At 39.6% G+C, this 21,642-nt stretch overlaps 1 protein-coding gene across 2 annotated transcripts in view; it reads right to left on the reverse strand.

Moving 5' to 3' along the window:
• Positions 1–21,642, reverse strand: part of me1 (malic enzyme 1, NADP(+)-dependent, cytosolic) — a 93,384-nt gene that overhangs the window by 20,395 nt on the left and 51,347 nt on the right. For both annotated transcript variants that reach the window (XM_034230514.1, XM_034230518.1), the window contains exons 4-5: positions 6,446–6,521; positions 4,570–4,731 (exon numbers count right to left, since the gene is read on the reverse strand). In XM_034230514.1, coding sequence (XP_034086405.1) covers positions 4,570–4,731; positions 6,446–6,521 — 238 coding nt within the window. The remainder of the gene's footprint in view (positions 1–4,569; positions 4,732–6,445; positions 6,522–21,642) is intronic.

Below are 21,642 nucleotides of genomic sequence, written 5' to 3' on the forward strand. Positions count from 1 at the left end.
ATAATGGAAAAGTTGGCTAGAGTCAAGCAATTTTACAATTAAATCTCTTTTAAATTATATAAAAAATATAAAGGCAGCAATACAACTGCATGCGTGTGTCATCGCTTTCGGGCAAATTTGTCACTGTGTATATGATTTCTGTCAAGGACTGATCGACGTCTAGTAAATGGGAAACATATCTCCTTCTTTCCAAGAGTTTAGAAGCTCCATACACATAAGGTCTCAAGTCCAGTAAACTCTAAACGAAGATATGGAATGGATGAAGAGTCGGTAGTCAATGGGACAAGGTTTTGGTATTCAAAGGGTTCTGGTTTCCATTTGTATTTTGAGTAGTATCAACCAATCACATTTCGATGGGCTTTGGTTGCTTGAAGGTGAACCAATGAGAGGTGGAACACATTGGCCGAAGTGCAATCTCAGAACCCTTAGCTAGTGCTTGACGATGATTTTGCTTTTCATTAGCTAACAACAAACTGGCAAAATATCTTAATAGGCCTATCATTGGCTAACATGAGCAAGCAAGCTCAGAATGGTCAAGGTTGGATTTTCCTATAATAGGGGCACACACACACACACACACACACACACACACACACACACACACACACACACACACACACACACACACACACACACACACACACACACACACACACACACACACACACACACACACACACACAAAGCCCTGCCTGCACCAAGCATACATGTAGCGACTTGTTACTGGAAACAAGTCGCATTAAGCACAGGGATAGAAGGAGAGTTTTCTTGAAACAGAACACTTAATCAGTCACCTTTGGCTAGTTTGTGAGTTACAAGGTTCTGCCGATGATTAAACTATTTACAATGTGTTCTTTATTAGGTTGAGTCAAGAACCGAAATTTGAGCTTCGGACAGAACCACGCTAGCAGATTTTCCTGCTATGCTAGGCTAATCTCTACTCAATTAATCAATGTATGCTGAAATATTCCGATGACTAACTGTTTTTTAAGTTGTTAAGTACAATAGTGCAAACTCACCGCATCAGACTCCACAAGCTCTATATATATATATACACACACACACACACACACACACACACACACACACACACACACACACACACACACACACACACACACACACACACACACACACACACCACACACACACACACACACACACACACAACACACACACACACACACACACACACACACACACACACACACACACACACACACACACCACACACACACACACACACACACACACACACACACACACACACACACACACACACACACACACACACACACACACACACACACACAACACACACAACACACACACACACACACACACACACACACACACACACACACACACACCACACACACACCCACACACACACACACACACACACACACAGCTAATAACAGATTCTCTGTTTCCTGTTTTGGCATCAGATTTGAGGCAGATTGAGGCCATAGGACCAATTCAAGCCATGAGACAGCTTGTGAAAGTTGTGCTGTTATGCTCATAATTGTCCAAAACTGCTGTCGTGGACCCAACAAATCTCAGCTGCGGATGATATGACCATAAACCAGAATCATTCAAACAGTTATGAACTCAAAGTGGGAATGCATAGAGGTGCCAGTACTGCCGGTTGACAGGAAGAGGTCAAACGGCAGAGCTACATACTGTAAGTCTATAAAGATAAAGAGCTGAGGTGGAGGAATTGTCAGAATGAGAGGCCATTTTGCTCTCCAGTTACAATGGCACCAAGAAGATTAATGCAGCAATGTAATATACTTTATAGGGTTTCTGGTAAATCTACAGTGTTACTGTTGTTATAATTCAAAAGAAGTTTGGCTGGGGAAACTTTGATGAGCTGTCTGGAAAGAGCTGCCACAGAGGGACATAAAGCCATGGAGGGTTAGGGTTGCACTGCTATGCAATCAGTGGGTTTCTCCCTTTCTTGGTCCCTCTTCAATCTAACAAATATTACTTTGTAGTTTTTCTAATTGTATTTGCACTCATCTATTCCCAGCAACATATGTCATCCCTAATCTTTCTGAGAAATCTTCTTGGATTGAAACCAAACTCTTGGGCCTGAGTCATGTGAGGACAGTCTTAAAGGACAGCAACTGACAGGCTGTGCAGCGACTAAGTCTGCCACACCCTTGGCTGACGTTGAGAGTTTTGTATATATAGATGTGCACACGGACTATTCTTAGTCTGTTTCAGGCTTCAGACACAAGTGCTGCCCTGCCCAGAGTTGTAATCATCTTTCAGAGACTTAGCGAACAGCGAGCATAGGTGGGTAACTCTCTGTTGGCTGCTACTCTTGCTGGCAGAGGGGAGAGGTGTTTTCCCTGCTGGCATCCATCAACGGAGCTGCTTACATCACTAATATAAAGGGTGTTTTCCTGTGGTAAAGTGTGAGATTTGTTTTCTTTTTCTTGGCTGATTTCTGAGGTCAGACCTACCTGGCTACGTTGAATTTCCCTACTGGCATACATCATCATGTACTCTGGCAGCAATATTCTGAGTGTAAGGGTCTGGGGCAGTTGAGTTAAGAGGTGAGCAGGAAGACCTAAGCACACTTTATCCTTACTCCTTGGGGCTATAATGACTTAATTTATACACAGGGATGACTAGAGTTTATTTTATTTATTCTAATCAATGTAATCCACCCTGCTGCTCTAGAGGCCACTTTATCTCTGGCCTATATGTGGGTAGTGAAGAATAATAAAACATGTTTCCATTGCAGTCTTAGTTTCACTCTATGACTAATGTTTAGGAATGATGGACTGATCTGGGAGTGTGGTCGTCTTTCAATCCGAAGGTTGTGGGTGCGATCCAAGCCCTTGCAGTCAACATGTCGATGTATCATTTGGCAAGATACTTAACCTCAAGTTACTCCCAATGTGTGAATTAAGTTAGCAGGTTGTTGGTAACTTATAGTTATTTGTTGCAAATCCTGGGAGGTGTAATGCTTAAGGACAACCGTTTTTTATCCGTTACCGTTTACCTTGTTACTTAAGTTGTAAGATTTGACTAATGTTACCATGCTTACATGCTCACCTCAGATAATAAACAATGTATACATTAAACCCGGTTAAATATCATTATGTTAGCATTGTCGTGATTAGCATGTTCGCGTGGAGACTAGGGATGGGAACGATTAATCGAATATTCGAAATGATTCATGTATTCGAATATGAGTTATGAATATTTTTAAAAATTCAAATTTAGAATTTTTTTTTTTTTTTTTTGGGAGTGATGCCTAAGTTGATTACATATTATCAAATTGAATACAACAGTGCCATAGCTAAATGTGTTAGGTGACATCTAAAGGTGTGTTTTGCTCCGCTCACCGGTCCCTCACAGCGGGCAGAGCTGCAGGTGCTGATCTCTCTCTCTCGTGTCCGGTTATACTTCACTCGTGTTTATGTCCAAATCCATCAGATCTAGCTAGTTCTAGCTAATGATATGGCTGCTGCCCCTCCCTACACGCAGATCACACAGACTCAAACCTCATCTTAGGCCCAAATGTGGCACAAATGCGCTCCGCAGCCGTTGCGAGGTTCATGAGCGTGCTCCCCCGCCCCCCTGTCAACACTCGCGACACATGAGTGGCCAGCCTAAACAACAATAAGCGCTGCTTGGCAACCGTGTGTGGCGGCAAAGTACATAGACATTTTGACTGGAGAGATTTAGTTTTGCCGGTATTCAACATATTTTACCAGTCATAGTCCGGTAATTATTTACACTCTAAGAAGAGTCCTACACAACAGACATGGCGTCAAAAAGGAGTAATGTGTGAAAATATTTCGACCAGGTTAGTGAGTACATTTGATAAATTCGACTTGGTTTCTACACTTATTTGAACATGTATGTATTTGTTTCCAAAAGTTATTGAAAAAAAATGGGGTAAAAAAAATAAAAAATTCAGAAAAAAATGTTTACCCAATTTTTTTTTTATAGGATATGTACATTTCGGTTAACCGGTTAACCGTTTTTTGGGGGGGTCGAATATTCGAATATACATTTGCTTTCAAATTCCCATCCCTAGTGGAGACGTAAGCTTAAAGCAGTTGTCTGCCTAACTACAGCCTTTCAGCACTGCATGATGGCTAGTTATTTCTCTTGAAACAGATTATAATGAGTAGATCATATCTCATCATGTGTTTATTGAAAGGCTGTGAAGAAGTATATAAATACAAGGTGTCAAAAATAACAATAATTTACATTATACTTGGGTCGAGTAAATTATTAGATACTACTTTCTACCACTGATGCATGTATTGTAAAAATAAAATTTTATAATTAAAAGGACATTCGGAAAGTGCAACCTCAAACAAGGCGGTTTCCGTAAGTGAAAAATAATGTGTGTGTTAACCCTGTGATTTGGGCCTGCTCCAACTAATTGTTTCTTTCTTGGCCCATGCTACACCCTTTACCCTTTCAGTAGTATTTCCGTAATCTTGCTGACAAACAAACCAACAATCCACCCAACCAACCTACATCGTAAAGTCCGTTGCTTATTGTTCTGTGAATGATCCGTTAGACCTCAGCTCTTACCTCATTGTCTGTGCCCACATCCAGCATGATAGGCAGGCACTGCTGGGGCGGCACACCTCCACAGGCTGTGTACAGGGCCAGCTTTCCCACTGGGATCCCCATACCACAGCAGCCCAGGTCCCCCAGCCCCAGGATCCTCTCTCCGTCCGTCACACACACCGCCTGCAAATCAACATTACTGTCAGCCATAAACAATACAGTACTGCAGCAGCCACAGTAACCATTTTGTCAATTTAAATCCTTGTGCTACATATTCCTAAATTAGATTTAATGTCTCTTTTATACACAATTTAATGAGGAACTAAATGAAGCAGCAGTTCTGCCGCCATGTCTCATTAAGTCAAACCTTCCTCACCTAAACAAATCCACCCTGCTACCCAGAAACACATTTTCTTCCTCAGTGTAAGCCAGGCCCTCCTACACTCTGCTGGCTTTCCACTCACTTTAATCATTAGGCAAGAAAAACGTTCCTGTAGGTTGATTCCACAGCATGAAACAAATCGATTGTGCAACACTTAATAACTCCAGCAGAAGTGTTTAATTTGAAATGTTCCGAATTTTTAACGTTTTTATTTTTCCACCATATGTGTGATGCAGAATACCCTGGCACAGCCTTTAAAGCCTGGTTTTCACCAGAATCTGACAGGTTTAAAGTCTAGAATGTCATTAGTGCTCCCATTTGAATTTTTTAAAACTATAATGACCATACTTTACACCATTAAGAGCTTTTTATCACCCTATTCTCACTTATGTGACTGAGGCTGCTCAACCTATTAATGGATGACTACCTCAGCTCCAATGTTCCTTCTCTCTATGGATAAGGTAAAAGTAAGCCATATTGGATGAGTTTACGATAAGACCACCCTGACAATGAGATCCCAGCTAAATGCCATGCTGTTGACAGCTGTGAACAGGTGGCTGAGGCTGCAGGTATATTTGACATGCCAGGAATGCATACTAGTTTCGTCATTATAAATATGACGAGATTATGACTTGCACATAGTTGCTCTATACAGAAGATAAAGGGAATAATTCAGGCTTTTGGGAAATTGGCCAATGCAGCAGGTCAAGAGAACCAATAATGAAATCATCCACAGGTATACAATGGACTAGATTTACTGTAGTCATTATTGTTTGAGATAGTATGAGATGACTAACCTTTAGAGAAAGAAAGCACTGATCACAAATTAGCCCAAAAGCTAATGGATGTGATTCCTAACTTTAAACTATTAAGTAATCACTTTTCCCTCCCTATTTTCAATAGGCTTTGTATCAATGCAATGAATTTGGGGATTTAGGTTTGCAAATGCACATGGACGGCTCTTCTCCATGTAACCATCGCTGCTCAACTGCCAGCAATAGTCTGCATTTTGTATCCTTCACAGTCCCTCCGTTAACGCAAAATAAAGCATTTTGCTACACTAGCCGGACAACTCCCCACTAAGCAGTGAGCTCTGAACAATAAAACAGAGAGAAGCCTCACATTGATGATTTGCATTATACAAAGCAAGTAGTCCTCATATTTTACATTGAATTTCAAAAAAAAAATTCAAAAAAAATTCAAAGCAAGCATGTACACAGAGAACAACATGTTGTAAAGGGTTATGTTATTATAAGTTTAACAGTCTATAATCATGTTAACTGTGGCCATCCGTCACTGAAGATAATTCTTTAAGGCAGTAAAGGTTATCTTCTCTGGAAGTCCATAGAGCTAATCTTTGTCCTTTAACATCATAGTATGTAACAGGAATTATGACTCTTGGTGCAATTGTACAGAATATGATTCATTTGCCATGGGTTTTGAAACGAGTGAACAACATGAATATCAAATACTGCTATAAGACTTCATGGCAGATTTTTGAGTGATGTTATTTACCCTGACGTCCTTTTCTGGCCAGTTCTGGAGTATTGTTGAAATGTGGCCTCTGTCATGAATAGTAATGAAGAGCCCCCTGGAACACAGGAAAACAAATAAAAGAAAGAAAGTTAAAAGAAAAATAACATAGAACTATTGCATATTCAAAAGGCATCTCAGTATGCACTGGAACGTTTTCTTCTACTTTCTAACTCCCCAAGTTTTATACCATGCTAGATTTTATCAAGTAATATGTCACTTAAATCGGTCCAATCAATAACACGTGAACACTTTGTACTTATAAAAACGTCTTATCTGAGATTCGAGGGAACAACAGCTTGAAGCTAAGAGACGTTTGAAGTAAAGCTGCTTTTTCCATTCTGCCTTTCTTTCTTCTGACCAAGACTTTATTCAATACTGACGGCACCTGGGACTTTAATGTTGAGCCCGGATCCCAGGGCCTCTGCAGGGAGTTTACTTTGGACCCTTGAGGCTCCCCAAATATTCATTTATCTTTGTATCACCCCTCCCACCAACCCTTCATCCTTCCTTTCTTCGCTCCCTTGCATCAGTGTCCTCCGAGTCTTTCCTACCCTACCCATCTGGTTATAGTATGGGGGAGCATCACTTCCTCCGTGACAGTAAAAACATCACTGCTCGTAAATTAAGAAGCCAACCCAGGTCACTGCTTGTGGAAGAAACAGTATGATATATTGTTAAAATAAAGTGAGATAAATACATAAAGGTGTCACATAAAAATGCTTTCATATATCAGGGATGAGAAAGGGTTCACTGTCAGCATTGGTTTCAACTTAACACCAGTAACCATGGTAGAAGAAAAGTACAGCCAAGCTAACAGCTACGTGAAGCTGTACTTGGACACAAGTGGTTGTGTTGAGCTAAATAGAAACATCAGCATGCTCACAATATTGAGAACATTTTCTCATACTGCCTGTGTTGCAGCACCTCTTTTCACCCTCTGTCTGAAACCAGAGGCCAGTCTTCTCTGATTGGTTAGCTGGCCAGCTCTGTTGTGATTAGTCAACAGCTTATAGATGTTTTAAAGGAAGAACAAAAAATACAAATAATAACACTTAATGAATGTGTTGTTTTAACTACCACTTAGAGTTTGGAAAATAAATAACTTTATATATTGGATTCTTTATTTATATAGATATATACCTATATAAATACCTGTATTACTCTTTCTACAAGTATCTTTTCCTCCCTTAAAAAGAGCTCTGAGGTCACATAGAGGTCACTAGGCCAAACACATCTAGCAGTTAAACACGTCTTCCCTTTTGTGGCTATACGATGACACACATCTGCATATAGCTACACATTTACAGAGTCGTGTGCTTGAAATGCACACTGGGAAAATCATTTGAAGAGTCTAACAACTGTCTGCACAGCAGTAATGTCTGACTGTGAGGACCTGGACACGTTTAAACTGGATGTGTGTGGGAGTAATAAAAAAAAGTGCAGCCTGCTGTGTGTGTTTACCTGAAGCCAGGAGGACATGAGTCACTGCCAGAAAACAGAACAATGAGGCTATAATGGAGAAAAAGCAGAATTGGGGCTGAAAGGTTGACCCACAATCTGACTAAGTTGGAAAACAACTTCATGAGACGGATCAGAGCAGACAGCCAGACTGGCAGTAACGCCTAATCTCTGTCAACATGAAGGTTATGAAAAACATTTCAGCTGGCCATTATTCTTGTCCTTCCTCCAATCCTCATTTTCTGCCATTCTGTGTTTGCACAGGAGCTGTCATCCTCATGACCTTTGACCCTGACAAGTTCAATGAAGTAGGAGTGCCTGTTATGCCTTTTATCAGACAGAAAAACACACACAAATGCCAAATCCTCAGAGAAAAATCCTCATGTATCTACAGTATCCAGAGAAGCAAAGAGCTAATGTACATTATCTCACGATGTCAGGGCTCATGCCTTTTTAAATCCATCATCACTGTCCATTAGGATAATGAGGATCTTTCTTTAAGCCAGGTTTTTGAAATGGTGGGAAATTGCTTAATGGCTCATTGACAGCACACAGATGATGACTGATAAAAAAGGAAAACAATATATGCTTCACATATTTAGTGTGGGAATATTGTTGTGAAATTAAGTCGTTTTGGCCTGTCCACATTTGGGTCAGAGGAACATTCCTCCCTCTGGTACTTTTACAGTTGTCAAGATAACATAAAACCACTGCTCATATGCTTGATAAAGTGAATTATTGCACATGTCTTAGAAAATGTTGCACATTTCTGTATGAAACTACCACTTCTTACAACTGCATAGCTCTTTCCAATAATATCCCAGTTATATTATACATATATTTGTAGCATTGTTGTTGTATTTGTTTTTCTTCCATTCCATTTCTATTCGTCTCTTTTCTTCTGCTATGTTTATGTTATACACCAATACCCCAAAGCAAATTATTTGTATGTGAAACACGACATTGCAATGAAAAAGATTCTGAATCTGATATTGTCTTTCAACTTCAACAACAGTGATTCCAATCATCCTTTGACAGAAGAAGCCTAGATAGATGTAGAAGTATCAGGTAATCCTTTATAGACGCGGACATAATCATTACTTTTAGCTATCAGAAATGCATCCATTACTTAAAGCTACCATTTTGTACATCTATTTAGCTACTTTAAGTGTATTTAACAGTTTGTCCACACTTTTAGTGGTTTGTCTTAACACATTTCTCCTTTCATCACCATTGATAAATGTTTAGCTATTTAGCTATTAGTGTGTTAGTGTAGTTTGGTTACTCTCATCTAACTTGAACCGTGAATCGATTTATTTAAGCTAAGCACTAACACTGTCTACCCATTACTTTAAGCTATATATTTCAAATATGAATCCCTGGCGTAAAGCTTACTCGTTAAATGTCTCTGCATGCTTGATAACTAATCATTTTGCACTGTTTATGTGGAAATATATTGTTGTTGTTTTTTTAATTAAAAGTAGGATTATTAGCTTTTCAAACGAGTTGAACTACTCTATTATTTTTAAGTCCTGGGATAAAAGTATCTCTATAGGAAAATTATATTTCTCCTTATATTGATGCCTATAAGTTTGAAATGTGTGTGTGCTGCAGAAATAACCACAATGAATAGCATTCTCCTTACTTTCTAGCTGAGAGGAGGGCCACAAAGCGTTGAGCTGCTATGTCTGGCTCCTCCTGTAAGAGTGTGTGGAGAACGGAGAGGGTAAAGAAAACACCCTGATGGTCTGAAACAGCAGCATCGCTGACCTGCGGCCCAACACAAAACACAGCCCGGGGACTGTGGAACGGCTGCGGAAGCTGGCAGGAGGAAAAGCTGCTTTCCACACCATGACCTCAAAACACAGTCTGCGCCCCATAAGGCACTGATCGGTGACCCGTGTCCATACAAAACATTACCATTCACCATCCGCTCTTCTCTGTGCTGGACGCCCATAAGTTAGCAAACCACATGAGGTTCAACTGACGCAGTGCACACAAATCATTGAGAAAAGACTGTGAAAATAGTGTCAAAGGTCAAAGTCTATGAGATGGCTCCAAATCTACCCTGACAGGAACGTTTTAATGGTTGTTGTCCACTGAGGAAATGTGATTTTCTCATTTGTTTAATTAGTTTGAAAGGGCATAATTGAAGCTAAAAGGAGCCAATATGTTGTGGACTGTTACTGTGTGCAATTTCAACTCTTTCACCTCAATAGAGATGTCTAAGATCATTAAAAGCATCTCAAATGTCACACTGACAGAGAGCAAACGTAGTTTTTGAGAGGTTAAGCCACAGTTCGAAATGACGTGTTACATAGAACCTAATATATCTTCCAACACAATACTTTATAGTTTACTCAACCCATACCCATCTTCATCACATGCAGACCTATTGATCAGAACCCCTTTGGCTGTGATTTTCTACTAGGAAGCCCTACACGTTAATCAATGATGACAGTTGTAAAAGCACGGTTAGTTTTGTGAATTAAAAGTAAACTTGGTTAGGTTTAAAAAACTAAAATAATAGGTAAGGTTAGGTTTAGGAAATTGGGATTTGTGTTAAAATAAGTATTTTGGTATTCAAGTTACGTTATGTATGTAAGTTATGTATGTAAGTTATGTATGTAAGTTATGTACTGTAAATACGTCAGCGCTGACTTTTGGTTTGATACACGGGACCACAACAGTATTGTCCTGGGAAAAGGCTGTGTTTTTTTTACCCATCCACCCACACCGTCTTCCTCCCTACGGACTCTTTCTGACCCCTAGCTTTGAGCATCTTATATTGAAGTGAATTGGTTTACATTGGAGTTATTTGAAAGTTATGCAAGTCTCATACAGATGCTTAAGGGTTCTCGTTGCATCGTTTTCATTTTTGGCAACCTATGAATGGTAAACTTCAAAGTCAAGGAAATAAAACAATATTCAATGGATTTCTAGATGTAAAATCTGTTGGCCTTATTGCCGTTTAGCCTATTGGTTACTTTACCCAATCCATAGACCATGTTCCAGACAACAACCAGCTGGAGCCAGCATTTACCTCAGAAAACTGTCACTGTTAGACTTCATACTTTCTCAATCACCCTGAGCTGTTTGACATGATTGACACACTGTATCTTAACTGTTATGTAACAAGAAAAGTTATGCAAACTATGTGAAGCTGTGTGCCTTTTAGATGGGGTGTAACAGTAACAGTGAGATCCTCTACAGAGTGGTGTGCATCTGAAAAATGAGCTGATTCCGCGACATAAACTGAAAAAGGTAAAAACCGTAACGGAGTAGGATATTTATAGTAAAGAAAAGCAAAGCGTTATCCAAGATCAATATGCCTGCAAGAAAAAGCAACATGTCTCCACAGTGGGAGACCTCTCTATAGTGGAGATCCATGGCTTTCAAACAGCAGATTCAATCCAAAATGAACACACTGGATCCCTCTGCCAGACAAGCTGCTGGGAATGTGAGATATCATTTTATTAACGCAAGGAAGTTCAAAAGGCTTTATCTGAAACAAAACACACATTTTTCAATAGAAATATATTGATATTTAGAATATAAATCTGCACAATAATTGGTCAGGGTTCAAATGGCCACAGGAGACAAAGAGTTTAAAAATATATTTTTTTTATCAACATAAGACCAGGACTACAATTTGTCAAAATGGAACTACAAACAGACTGCATAATATCTGGTGAAGACTAAAGAACATATTTTACTCGTCATGTGATGTGGGGAGCCTATACCTTTATTTAAAATAAATTGATTGATGATAATTTTTACCTTTTTGTTTTACAACCCATATTTGATGAAACAGAACACGACAACTACCAAAAGTCACAAAACTGTGCCCTAGACTTGGTTACACCTTGGTCAAGGTAAACCAAAAATGTCTTCTCATGATAAAATGTATTTGGTTTTGCTCCATGATTGAATGTGTAATGCATGCCAAAGTCCAATTTGTCAATACACTGGAAAGTCCGTCTGTCATCATATCAGGTGAGAAGAGTATCTTCGGAAAACCAGCACAGCATGAAGTAAGAAAGCCAAGTACACCAATACCCACACAGACTTACAGTACAGTCATATGGAGACAGTATAATTTATATGACTGGATGTGGTATCCGACCACAAGCTGTAGAAAAGGACTGACAGCACCATATTTAAGCAATGAGACTGCTGGATCAACTGTATTTCTCTCTTCCTTAGTGGTATTTAATAAGTTAATGGCTTTCCATGGGTAAGAGAAGATGCATTTTCTTTCCCCTGTAAATTGTTAGGGTTAGGGTTAGTGAATAGATATCACATACATATTTGTATGTCTTCTGTAACTTTAAGTATGCTTTGCTATGGTTTTGTCCATACAGATAATTTTCAAGGTAGTTGAGTAATTAAAGCAAAAGGAGTGAAGCCTTTGGCATTACGAATAACCCACTCGTGTTGCAGCTCATGAAGTAGCCAAGCAACTGACTGAACCAATAGAAGAGAGGAAGAAAACTTGGTGAGAACTTGAGGTCTGGCCGTGCCAATCAATAACCATGTTCAATGTTGCAGTAGGAGTTGACGCAAACTCTGCCACTTTAAAAATAGCTAATTGCAATGGAAAAGATGATCGTCAAAGAAACCAAATGCACAACAGACCTCTGGGCAAAGGAAATAAGGGCCCTGTAAAGAAATAAATAGAATCAACAAAGGGTTGTGGATGGTGGGTGAATAATTTAGCATCCGCTCAACAAACTCAATCATCCAGCCCATAATCCATCCCTCCGTATCTGTTTGAGCACACATAAGCCTTTAGTTCCCTGTGTTTGCACAGTCTTTGTAGTGTGTCCGAGGTGTGCATTTTTTGTACATTTCTTAGAGGAATTCATCTTAGCAACAAGAAGCAACAGTACCAAGTCATTTTTGTTCCAACACACGGCTCTCACGAAAACGAAATGTGACGGGAAGGAATTCTCTTTCCAGTCCCTTCACATCCTTCTCTCTCCATACAGTATGACTTTCCAAAGACAATGCACTCTTCTTCTACTTCCTCCCACCATTCATGGCACGCTCAGACTTTGAAAGGATTCCATCACATTACAAGTATTCAACACGTCGCTTGAACCACCCTCTCTTTTCACACAAGCCAGATCTAGTTCCAGTTCTCTGCCTCGGAAAACCGTAACCTGCCCCCTCCTAATTCCACTGCAGCCCACTGAAGTCAGCTCGGGCTTCCTCACAACAACTAATCTTCCCCTCATGAAGCTTTTCCAGACTTGGAGAAGAATGGGAAATTCGGCCAAGATGAACACAGTTTAGCCAAAATGATCGGCCTTTCAACGCTTTGGGTAAATAAGCGAAACATGGCAAGGCACGGAATATTTTACACGGGCTAACCTGCAGCTGTTGGTAATAGCAACCAGACTGTGGGATTCTAGGGTTTCAAAGCCTGTCCAGAGATAGTCGAGTGTCCAGACAATTGCTCTGGGTATCACGCTCCTCTCTAAGCCAGAGAGTCAAGGGGCAAAGAACGGAAGAAAAGGCCCATTCCAGCAGAAAGGCCCTGCTAAAGGAATCAGAGGCAGACCTGATGAACTCAGCTGGCTATAAGAGGAGTTTCAGCCCACTGCAACCAGGTTTTCCATTCATTCCCCTCTTCACACACATCCTGACATTTGGGGAATGCCAGTGACGTTTTGTGTGGGTTGCAAAGTCACATTCAAAAGCAATATGTTTTGGCCAGTAACGGAGCAGTTGTAGCGTTTTTATTTACAAATGCTGCTTAGTGTTAGCAAAACGTTATATCCCCTAAAATGTCAATTGGTCATCCTCCATGAAAAACAGACACAAAGGTCTGATAGGCGATATTGTAAAGTCGTTGAGCATTGTATGGATGACAATGATTTACGGCCCATTGTATTCTCTTTGACATTCACAGAAAAACGTGTATTCAGTTTCAGACATGTCTGGGTTGGTTGCATGCGAGCGGCTAGGGTGGACCAATAAACATATGGAGAAATACTTTAGGAGTCTCCAATTCTTCACGGCTTGTAGATGAGGAGATAATTCATGTTCTATATGACACTAAGTGAGAGTCCAAACCCATCATATTTTACAACAAAATATCCATACAGTACAATTAGAATTGACCATGCATTTTATGCTCTCTAGATCATTTAAGTATGTTATCCAGCAGAAAAGTACATTTGTATTGATATTTTGCAATTATCTGGACTCTCCATTAACCTAGTAAAACATAATGTTTTGGAAAAACTGAATTACTGTCATGGTTACAATAAGAACCTTGAAATTAAGGTTATAAGATAATCATACTCATATTTTTAAATATATATAATGCTATGCCCACTAGAGGGTTTCCCAATTGAATGGGGACATGCAGTATGTCACTTTAAGGAATATCCATGGAGCAACTAATGGTCTTTTTTTGGAGGGCAGACTCAATAAAAACCTATTCAGAATCTTATTTTACAATGTTTCAATTAATGTATGTTACATGGCTGTAGAACCTAAACAAATAAGACAACACATTAAACCAATTCCTTTTTAAATTTGAAGAGGAAATAAAAAATGATCAAGTAATCAGGAGCTTAGGTAGTGATCAGCCTATACTCAAACATCGGCATTTTACAAATGCTACTATTACATACTAATTAATTTAATTATGTTAAATATAGTGTGAGTATTGTAAGGTTTATAAGTATGACTACCTCATAAACACAAGTTATTCATTTGTTTGAAGAGGATGGAAACCTGACGACCACCTGTCATATGGGAAGAATGTGTGCCCTGTTAATATGCAACCGCCCTATAGGTGACATTATCTTCTCTCTAACAGAGAAACTGGACATGGAGCCGGAGCTGATGTAATGCTGAGGGCAAAATCAAAGCAAAGGTTCAGGATGCCAGAGGAGAGGTCACGTCTCACGTAATGAAAACAGATGAAAGAGAGTCAGGAAGGAACATCACCTGGGGACATTCCTGTAGAGCGGTCGTGTCTACAACACCAACTAAAGCAATCATCTAGCAGTGAGATCATGCATTTTAACCAGAGGGTCAATTTACCTGAATAAATACTGTGTTATTAATGGTCACTGAAACTATGCATACTCCCTATGAAATTAAGAGATTCAGGCAACCTCAAGTGATCTCTATTTAAAAAAACAACAACATTTTACATAACATAGAAGTGCACCATTTCAACTCAGACAGTGCCTCATACAAGGGAAATGATACTTCCTATAATCCAGCTAGATGGTTAAGGGTCCTGGCCTAAATTACAGTGGGCTCTGTCAGAATACGTTCCGCATGAATACCATTTGTCCTACTGTATTATGTATTATTGTATTACAACACATTGGCTGGACTCTTGAGTATTATTGTACTGTTCAAATATGTGAGATTATTTTTGACTCAGTCTTTATTGATTTACAGATTAGCTGGACAACCTGTATGTATTAAACAGTTAAATAAAAAGGCAACAAAAGAAATAAGCATCTTAACTTCTGACAATGTGACAACTAATCCTATCGTGCGTTTTCAGTATACAGTGGAATTTGAATTCTCACAATGATTTATTTAATAATTTTCACACTTACAAAGCATACGGAAGTTATAATAGATTAGCAATCATTATTCTGCAACTTTAACTGTTGAAACCAAAACATTAACATAATCTTTCCTTTTCTTGCTGTGATAATTATGTAACAATGGTTTGTTTATACTGTGTATGTCATACATAGCTCTGGAATGATGTATGTAGATGGCAGACATTATGTGTCCACACAAAGCTACATATTATGATTATAATAGTAATAAAGATAATATTTTTTATGATTTGATGAAGTACATTTACAGTGTAAACATACTTTGGGTGTTTGCTTTTCTCTTTGAAATTATTTACCTGTATTATTCCATAGTCACAGGCACCTAGTAATCTAAGCCCTTCCCTTGCAAAAGATTTAGCATTTTAATTGATTCCACAGATCACACATCCCTTGTACAGATGGATATCTTCACATTTTCCGTTTCTAACCTCGGGCCGAATGCATGACAGCACTACAAGTGTTCACACAGAGCTGAGCTGAGAACTGATGCCGCTGTCAAAACATTAGCATTCAGCGCTTTCTCACCTCATCCATTATAACTAAGCAGAGAGAAGTTTGGAACAGACAAATAGGAAGCAGAGCCATCGTGTCTGCATCATCCCATAGTCAGATGTATGGTCTTATCTCAGTGCTGATATGAAAGTGCTGCAGTTGAGCAGTGATGAATGTGTGACTGTTGACTTAGCTCTTATAGCCAGTGTGGAGTGTCTCATGTCAACATGAAGTTGACCCACTTTAAGACACAGCTTCCACTGGTCTGCTAGACTTTAATTATTGGAAGGAAGACCAGGCTTCCCTGCTAAATAAAAGACAACACATACTTAGGACATTCCCACATGTAAGCTATTTCTATCTCCTACAACTTTGATTAAAGTGTTGTCAGGTTTAGGCTAAAAACTAACATCTGGAAAAAATAGGCAGAAATGGATTTCATCAAGAAACTAATGATCCAAGTTGTTTGTGCTGATATTTAGCTTGCCCTGTATCTGCTCGGCTTTAAGTCGTCACTTGTATCATTTGCCTGTCAAAACAATATTCACACTAAAGGATTTGACCTTGGTCCGGACATAACCAGCTATTCCTTTCTTAGCTGAATAAAAAAAACATGGCCAACATCTTGTCAACATTTTTGTTAATTTAATATTGTTAAATCAGCATTAAAGAGTTAGGGATTTTGTAATTGTTTTGGTAAGAAAGCAGTTTGTCCAGTTGCACTACTGCTCTCCTCTCGCTAATGTCATTGTTGGCGATATCCAGCTTTTCGTCACACATTTGTCTATACACGGTCAAGATCCAACCTCCGAGAGTATGTGTGACTCTCAGTTTATTGCGCAAACATAAATATTAGGGATGCACGATAATTATCGGTCCGATATTAGGAATTATGACGTCATCCCGATAAACCCGATACCAGTATTAATAGCCCCGATAATATACAATATATTTTTTGGGTAAAAAAAAAGAAAAAAATACTGCGGTGTGGGTGGATTGGGATGAGGGGCGCTTGTTTTTCACTCGGCTCCTCCCGTTTTGCCAGTACTGTGGTATTAGTGGTTTAGGAAGAGGGGAGTTCTTCACAAATCCAGCGCTCCCTAACTCATGCCTGGCTGTGACGTAAATGGTGTGCGGCCGTGAAGCCAGGACAGTAAACAAACATGTCGTCGGTGGTATGGGCGTTGGAGCTATGTGCAACTCAAGGCATATGCTCGAACCGGAGCTGCCTGGACGCTGCAATCATGTTGCGCACTATCCGTGCTGAGTGTGCTGACTTTTCGTACAATGTCCCACTGTCTGGCTTCCTGCATAAAGTCAAGTGATCGGCGCAGTTGTGGCGAAATGTCGCTCCTCTGTTTTCATTTAAACAGCTCCTTATATCCGTTAGCGCAGCTAGCTAGCACCAGATGCTAACAACAACAATGCACGTAAGGTCTCTCTCTCTCGCTCGGGCCACACATACACACACCCTCCCGGTCCTCCAGATGGCCAGTCGGTGCCTGCCGGTGAGCGTGGAAGTGTGGTCTGCCACAAGCGGGCGACAGGAGCGGGGCTGTCAGCATCAGCTTGAAGATGGTATTTTAAACTCGATGCGCTCTGAAACTACGGGGCGGCCGAGGGAAAAAAATACACATGCGTTAATCGCGTTAAACTAATTAGTGGCGTAAAACATTTTTTATTATCTGTTATCGGTATCGGTCTTGAGAAGCAGGAAGTTATCGGTATCGGTTTCAAAAAACCAATATCGTGCATCCCTAATAAATATGCATTACATATAAGCACTGCATTACATCACATACACCCGTCTGGCTGTTATGTGTCACAGGAACGAGGCCAGCAGCTTGAAACGTCCCTGCTGAGGAGTTGGCGATACTCCTACACCAGCTCTTGCAAAGCCACCTCTAACATGTGCTTTGGCACCCAAGAATTACGCCTTGACATTTCAGCCTTGACAGGTGTAATAAAGAAATGATATACTTTTATGTCAGTTTTCTTTCTCTTTGAGGATTTATGGTCTCCCTGTTGCAGTAATTGTGAAGGAAAGATAACATCGTTAAATGAAATGGAGCGTAGCCTTTACGTACAAAGTGGTGGAAGTGGCCAAGATTTGCAAACATAGGGTTATTCCATAAGGCAAAGTATTTAACCCAACAACCCCTGCCATTTCAAGGTGTTATGCTTCTACCAGAGTTTTTCAAGGCAGGGAGATGTAAGATACATCCATTCTAACTCAGGTTATTACTGTAGAGGAAGCTTTGGCATTTGTTTCACTTTATGTTTCAGCTCTTAAATTTCTGCTCAACACTTTCGTCAATTTATCATTTTTCTTCTTATTTGAAATGCACTGTAATATTCACATTAAAGAGTGACACATGCTGGATGAATTTTCTCCTGCATGCTGCTCTTCTGGTTTGCTTTCAAACCACCATCCAGAGTGTGGTTCACTGAATGTATCAGATAAGCTACATGGGATAATCCGCAAGTTGTATTTTCCATGTGGGCTGGTGAAATATTACTATTGTGCAGCAAAATGTATCCAGTAGAGACGGTCTGGGGATAGCAGCCAAAGAGAACTGTACTCTAGAATTGTATCCTTTTAAAAAGGAGAGTCCTATGCTGTTGCAACATTAGTCAAACTGAAACTACTTGAATAAAAAACACATTTGGGGAATTATTTGAAATGTTCCACTTCGTGTCATCCTTTTGAGTGTTTTGTCAGAGTTTGGTTTGAGGAACAGCTCACAGCCTAAGCCAGCGTTGAAGACTAACCAACCGGAAGTAAGGCGGCAATCTGTATTGACTTGGCTCCAAAAACAGAGGTTTGCTGGTTCAATTCTCGAACGGAACAAGTATGGTACCTTTTTCTGGTGCCCTTGAGACAGGCCCTCCACTGCCCCAATACTTTCCAAAGGCAGAGAATACATTTCAATGGAGTGTATAATAGGATTTCATGTCCTTCAAAGCAATAGTCCTCTAACTGATCATGAAAGAAGGCACATTTTTCTGAAGACTTGTCAATGTTTTTTTCTGTAGGAGGTAAACCTTGAGAAAGAGCATAGGATTTGGGCAATGCAATGGTGTTTGTAAAAAGAGTCCTTAGACATAATCGCAAAAAGTAAATAAAGAAATGCTTTAAAAGAACTACACCACCATCGCCTGACTTCAACGTCACAACTCCTTGTAGAATGTTTAATGTCTCGACAGCTATTGTGGGCCCATTGAGCCACTTTTGACCAACCGTCGCTTTTGAAAATCATTTGAACAAAAACCCATTAACAAATGTTTTTACTTTGAGGCGAGGGAACAGGAAGTCCAAAACTCAACTCTGCATTCCCACCATACATAAACATCTGCATGTGTGATTTTTAGAAAGCCATTTTAAGGGTTTATGTAAAGCTGATGAACAGAAGCCAACATTTAAAATCTGATCTTGCAAGACAGCAGGTCAGATGATGAAGCTGCGACCTGACGACCAGAGTCTGGCTGAAGACTAACATCTCCGAGGCGAGGCAGCGACAGAGACTGCCAGGCAGGCTTTAAGGCTGACAGCCCTGAGCATGACTAAAAGCCTACATGAATATGTTTGCAATGATTTCATGGTTGTTTCTTAGAAACACAATTAAAATAAATGTAAGAGCCAAATCCAACGACTTTGTACTCCAGCCATGCTACAGCAATCCAAGTCATGGAAAGTGACGTTTGAATTAGCAACGGTAACAGGCAATCCATCCAGGTAGACAGCTTTTTAAAACATATATTTAGTTAAAATACCTTCCATTTTCACACAGTAAATGGCAACTTGGATTTATGTAGGGTAAAAGCTGATACATTTATTTATTTAACTATGGGATGCTGCATTAAACTTGGATTACACTATACAGTACCGTTATTATTCTAAAACTTCCTCCGACATAAGCTCTAGATTGTGTCCTCAAAGTCCAGGCTGAAATCAATCCCAAATGTTTGCCACGTTCCTGATGAGGTCAGTGGAATTCCAAACCATTTATCTCCTTTCCACTTCTCCAATGTTTCTGCTGCACAACACAGACTATTCTGAGCTTCTATCATGGTCTACCAAAGAGCAAAAATGCGGTAAGCAAATACATCAGCAAAAGTCTTGAATAAGTGGCTGTTTCTTTGTCATGGTTTGGAGTAAGTCATCACGGTTCAATAATCATCTGCAGATTTATGGGGCAGAAGGGAATTCTATTATTGTACTTGTTCTGGATGCTCATGAATCTAAATGACCCACACACTTTTTAGTGAAACACTGTGTGTGGGCCTGATGGGGTGATATCACAGTTCAGATGCCCCTAATCTGCGAGGTTGGAACACTTCATCTTCCAGCATGTGCCACTTCAGAGGTGGCCAAGACAACTTCAGCTGGTGCCTTTCATTAGGCCATATAACCTCCTGATTTAATCTAAATTCAGCCTAACAAAACCAAATTAAGGTTATATTACTGTGAAGTATTCCTGACATTTGGTCCTTTCATTTGGTTCTGTCATTTCCTTTTCCACTTTGTTTAAGATGAATGCCACAATTTCCTAGAGTTGACTGGAGGATTAGTGAGATCACATGATCAGGAGGTGATGATGCAATGGGTGGAAAAGAACGCAGGACTCAAGGTTCGTATGTACATGGTTTTTGTACATTCCAGAAACTGGAATAGGGTGTGAGGTGACCTTGAACTTTGAGGACTAAAATCGAATCAGTTCATTATTGACTAAAATTTTGTATTTGTACCAAATATACAAATGACAAAACTTCCTCCCATTGAGACATTGTGTTTAAAAGAATGGGACGTATATAGATGAAGTTGTGAGCTAAATGCTAACATGATCAAAACGATAATGCTTATAATGTTTAGCATGAAATATGTTCTATGTCAAAGATGCAAGCAGGTGCTGCTCATTTTCTGAGTTTGGAAGTAAACCTCAGTGTGTTTATAAGCATTACAAAATTGTTGAGTTAGGTCAAACATGAGACCTGGACAACTTTAATCAAAATCAGTTCATGATCGAGTCCAAGTGGACGTTCGATCCAAAATTGAAATAATTTGCTCCAAGTGTTCTTGAGATTTTGCCATCACGGGAATGGAATGTTTGGATGGACAACCCTAAAACGTAATGTTTCTGGCTATAGCTGTTGTTGGCACGAAGTATAATAACATTACAGCTATCCTTGTATGTCAAGTTTCAGATATTTTATCCACTGGTCTTAAGTACTCGTAGAAATATGAGTTGGCAGTTGGGAAGTCGTGCTTAATTTTAGACCTAGAATTCAAATTTTAATGAATGAGGCTCACAATAATTTACTTTATTTTTATTTAATAACATGTAGTACTGTATATAATGTCAGCAAATCTTAATAAGTTTAATTACAGCTAATTCACAACAAGAATCAGCAGTTTTTATCAAATAGATGGATTTTATCTTTAGTATGCAAGCAGTAAGACTTGTGGCCGATAAGATAAGAAAAAAAGCATCTGGTCATGACCCTACCCTATCTCTAGGGAGTTCAGGAATGCTTGTCTTACTCTTCAGCTCGTGACATACAGCTGTAGTAGCTGAAGACCTGACCCTTGACTTTTAACTAGGATTCCATTAATGGGCTCCA

Source organism: Gymnodraco acuticeps, unplaced genomic scaffold (assembly GCF_902827175.1).
Source record: "Gymnodraco acuticeps unplaced genomic scaffold, fGymAcu1.1, whole genome shotgun sequence".
Lineage (NCBI taxonomy): Eukaryota > Metazoa > Chordata > Actinopteri > Perciformes > Bathydraconidae > Gymnodraco > Gymnodraco acuticeps.